The sequence below is a fragment of the Poecilia formosa genome, unplaced genomic scaffold (assembly GCF_000485575.1).
Source record: "Poecilia formosa unplaced genomic scaffold, Poecilia_formosa-5.1.2 Scaffold77, whole genome shotgun sequence".
In the NCBI taxonomy this organism is placed as follows: Eukaryota; Metazoa; Chordata; class Actinopteri; order Cyprinodontiformes; family Poeciliidae; genus Poecilia; species Poecilia formosa.
The window spans coordinates 344,227-349,008 of NW_006800016.1; the positions used below are offsets into that span (position 1 = coordinate 344,227).

General features: G+C 42.5%; 1 protein-coding gene across 3 annotated transcripts in view; it reads left to right on the top strand.

The window, feature by feature from the left end:
• LOC103140776 (histone-lysine N-methyltransferase ASH1L) overlaps positions 1–4,782 on the top strand; it is a 23,619-nt gene extending 18,837 nt beyond the window's left edge. The window contains exons 9-14 of one of the 3 annotated variants that reach the window (XM_007556064.2): positions 622–662; positions 755–825; positions 909–1,078; positions 1,561–1,655; positions 1,775–1,933; positions 2,954–4,782. In XM_007556064.2, the coding sequence (XP_007556126.1) occupies positions 622–662; positions 755–825; positions 909–1,078; positions 1,561–1,655; positions 1,775–1,915 (518 nt within the window). In that variant the 3' untranslated portion in view covers positions 1,916–1,933; positions 2,954–4,782. Of the gene's footprint in view, positions 1–621; positions 663–754; positions 826–908; positions 1,092–1,560; positions 1,656–1,774; positions 1,934–2,953 lie in introns of those variants that run through there. The other 2 variants (XR_001662651.1, XM_016673455.1) reach the window with 2 other exon arrangements.

Consider the following 4,782-nt stretch of genomic DNA (forward strand, 5'->3'; position numbering starts at 1 on the left):
TAGCTATTTAGATTCGGAGTAAATACTGGAACCATAAAGAACACCACAAATCTGTCTTACTTAAATGCTATGTTTCACTGTCTTTCCCATTTTGATGACTGGCAACCCCCCCCCCCCCCCCCAAAAAAAAAAAAAAAAAACTGGCCTTCTGCATCACATCATAATGATGCCTCATCCTCCTCCCTGTGCAGAGCGACAATATAAACCTGGTCACACAGGCCTTTGGACAAAAACAGGCCCACAGCATCACTACTCCTAATGGGAATTTAACGCTTTTCCAGCATACTCATTCTGACCCATCTTTATTGTTTAATGTATTTACGCCTAACAAAAAGTGGAAATTCTAGGTTATTTATTTGCAGTTCCTAACTTTGAAAATAAATAACTATTAATTCTTTAGATGCATTTATTTTAAATGGTTGTCATTATTTTTTTTCCCCCCTAAAAAATAAGACACAAGCTTTTTTTGAATGAGAGGTTGAATTTTTGGAAGATCTTCTGGTTTTAGATTACACTGCTTTGTGCAAAATTAAATTATTTCACGACTTTTTACACATCTGCACCAGGGGAGCAAATAAGTCTGATGCGTCGGATTCTTACTGTGCTGTCTGATTTACGCAGGTCGCCTGAAGCAGAAGACTCCGTCTTCCCAGCAAATAGTGGTGGGTTTTGCAGCTTTGGTTAGTTCTATTCCAGCACAGAGCTCATTGCTTTCCCTCCATTCATCTCCTCACGTCTGCGTTTTACCGAACAGGAGGAGAGCTCCGGAGACATCACCAGCCTGTTCCCTCACCTCGACATGGAGCCTCTGACCTGCAGCGAGAAGTATGGATTTCAAAATAAACTGCTGTTAAACTCATTTCAGCGTCAGTAGGGTAACCGTCTGTGACCGTATGTGCCGGGTCCAGGAGCTTTGTGGTGAAACACCACGTGTTCCTCGTCAGGAACTGGGAGCTGGTGAGAGACCGACAGATCCGAATGAGGATAGCGAGGGGGAGAGACGGCGACGAGGAGGGAGAGGACTCGCAGATCGCGTCCTGCGACGGCGCCAGTGGGGACGACAGCCACATCAAGTCAGGTCCATGAAGCAAGTGTGTGTGTTAGTTTTTGTTTCTGTAGGTGTCTGTGGTTGAACCTTGCGCACTTTCATTTTTTTGTTTTGCCGTACATCTGTGTGGACCGTGTCGTATGTGTGCATGTATGTGTGCGCTCCGTCCGACTTCATGTTTGGCTTGTCTTTCCGTATCATACTCAGCAGCCCAAACTAAGTGGTTTTCCAACCACAGAATGCAGCCTGCAGAAATGTTTCCCTGTTTCTGTCCTCCAATGCTGGTGTCCAAGAACTCAGCAGGGATCGACTTTCTCCATTAGCAGTGAAACCACACACTTTCATCCAGCAGACAGAAACCAAAGAGAAAACAAGAACACATATAATTAAAATGTAGCCGTAAAACATCTGTGTGGACCGTGTCGTATGTGTGCATGTATGTGTGCACATACATGCACACATAGATGATGTTCCAGCCTCCGCTAACGTGCCGAATGCCGTTCGACCTGCAGATCACTCAGTGGGGGTGGAGGTGACGGTTATCAGCAGCAATGACCCCCACCACCAAAGTCAGGACACCTCCAGCTCGCTCACTGCCAGCCCCAGTGTGAGTTAGCCGACCGCACACCACCCACATGGAGGAAAAAGTCTTCTAATAGAGTGAAGATTTTTTTTTTTTTTTCAAATCTGCTTTTGCAGTCAGTTGTATGTTTTTGTTCTCTCCAGCCCACCAATAGCCGGAGCAGACAAGAGGAGGAGGAAGAGGAGGGAGAGGAGGAAACAAAACGAGGGGAAAGAAAGGTCTGCAGCAGAGAACAGAGGAGGAAACGGTTGAATGATTTACTTTTGACTCTGCAGCAGTCATAAGTGAACAGAAAGAGAGAGGTAAGTGGAGCATCAGCTGGTGTACAGTGCTGGCAAAAGTACTCACACCCGTTTACTTTTTACAAATTCGACCACACAGCGACCACAGATTGCCTTAAAATCGGTTTGGATTGAATGAAATAGATCTACGCAGAGTATATCCCTTTATAGTGGAAGGAAGATTGTGTTGGTTTTTTTTCAGGTCTTATCCAAATAAAAATCTGAAGTGGAAGTGTGTGGCGAGCAATGGGTTTTCTGCCCCTTTTGTCTGGTGTTCCTAAATAAAATCAAGTTCAAGCAGCTGTCTTCACAAGTCAGCCAATTACATGTCATTTTAATCTCACTTCAAAAACCAGCTGTCCTAAATTTCCCAAAGTTGAAACACAGTGGTGGCAACATCATGATGTGCGGAAGTTTGTTAGGATTGACGGTAAAATGAAGGGAGCCGGAGAAAGGAGTCCACAGTTTGGTCCATAAAGAACGTTCTGCCAGGAGAGGCTTGTGAACGGTGCAGTCACATGCCCACTCCCTGGCTGTTGCCAACCAGATGGATATAACTAACTTTGCTGTCGGGCCGTTTTGATGGCACCACTTCATGTAACGCAACTTCCCCATCGGCCCGGATTAAAACTGTGGATTTACTGCACGCAGGCGGACTGGAGTCATCCTTGGCATGTTAGCAGACTTCCAAGCCAACCGTGACAATTTTTCTGAACACAGCGTTTCACCAGAACATGTCGTTAGCATGGACGAGGTCACGCTAACGATGTTTATTTTGACAATTTCAAATAAATCCGACTAGAAAATACGGTACATATCCCAAAAGACCCTGCAGCCGTATATCTGCAGTGAAATGTGATTCTACAAAGTATTAGTAAGGAAACGCTTTGGATGCCACACTTTTCAGATTTTTATTTGAAATAGTGTTTCAAAACCTTCTCTTAAAATCCAGATAAATTATCGGCGTATGCCACTGAACAGTTTGGTTTGATCCAGGACCGCGTGCAGCACATTGGTAATTTTTATTTTATCTTCATGTAGGGTGGAATTACTCCAAAAAGAGGGACCAGCCCCAGCAGTGAAGAGGTGGACTGAAACCGATGTCACTGCACCAACTAAAACGACAGAAAGACGAAGTCGGGGAGCGTTTGACCGCGAGACGAACGAGACAAACTGACGTGGATGAAGGAAAAAATTTAATAAAATGAAAAGGAAAGACCAGCTGAAATGAATTTGCACTAGTGCTGGATGAACAAGCACACTGAGTGGACACACTTTAAAAAAAATACATATATACACTTTGAATGCTCTCACTGCGGCACCTTAAGCAAAAACAAAACTAAAAAGGACGCCTGTTGCTCGGGAGGTTGAACGCGGACACGTACAGCGCGGTACTCGGCATTTTCGGCTCACTAGTTTCCAAGAGACAAGGAGCTCATAAGCCGCCCGGGGAGGAGAAAACGCAAATGTAGCCCGGGCCCCCCTTAAGTAGGTCAAAATTGAACCCTCATTTACTTGTTAAGCTTTCAAAGTCACATTGCACCTTTGGGAAATGGCACAAGGAGAAGCGAGCCAGTTAAAAACTAAAAAAAAAAAAAGAGAGAAGAGAAAAAAAAAGACAGTGTTAGGTTTTTTTTTTCTGCTTCGCTTTAACAAGACTGTGTCTGCCATGTTCCAGTGAATAGGGGAAAGGGAGGGTGGGAAGAGCTTAGCAATAGGAATTTTGGCATTGCTGCAAGAGAATTTCTAATGAGGTTTTGAGAAAGAGCTTATTTTTTAGAAAAATATAATAATAAAAAAAAAGTGTTGTCTGCTATAGAAATGGACAGAATATATCCATGACAGGAATGTTTATTGTTGAACTATTTTCAGTATTGCTTCCAAGGAAAAGGGGGAGATAGTTTTGTTTACTCCCGACTGCCTTTGAGAGGGTTTCCCTCTTTTCTTCGGAGCACTGACAATCAGAATGTCCTCGGCGATGGTGGTGGTGGGGTGTCAGCGGGGAAAGGGATACAAGAAGTGATTTACCCCAAAATGCTCTGTAGAAGTGCCATGTCGTCTTATGTGTAAAAGCGAGCTCATGTGGTCTTTAAAAAGCAATATCTCCTCTAATAAGGACTATATAAGTACTCCAGTTATGTTTTTTAATTAATTTGTGAATATTTGAGGACTTTGTTTTTTCTGTACAAAAAGCATATTAAATTGTTCTCATCCTAGGATCATTGGATTAACAAGCCTTTCAGTTTTATGTGAATGTACAGTACGTAGATCGGTTTTCCTTTCGGCCGCAGTAGAGTGTAAATTTAGCATAACGCATAAACGCTACCAGTCAGATCTTTCATTTTGCCGAGGCATTTTTAACAGTATAAGCAGCTGACCAGTATATCCTTAGAACTGACATGGTTGTATATTATTTTTACTCTCTCTTCTTTTTGTAGAGTTACATATTTTTGCCTCCTTTTTTAGCTGAGCGTACTTTGGTCAGACAATCTGTGACAGTAAACTAGTTTTTTTTGTTTGTTTGTTTTCCAGTGCTCTCTTTCAGTAGTGTGGCTTCTTATAGCAAGCCAAAAAAGTGCAATTTCTTTGACTGTTTACATACTGTATGTATATTTTTCTCCCTCTTTACTTTTTTTACCTAAAGGCACTACATTATTGCCAGTGGATGATTAACTTTATAGCAAAGGTACACATAAGGAGTTATTTATCTAGTTTGCATGACATGTAACCTTTGCCTGTTGCCTCTGACGGTGTGCATCTGATAAGCAAAACAAAACAAAAAAAAAGTGATAACTCATTGCCATAGAATGTCAGCTCAAACATTTTGCCTCTATATCCATAATAATAAAAGCATTTTATGTCTCCTGGTA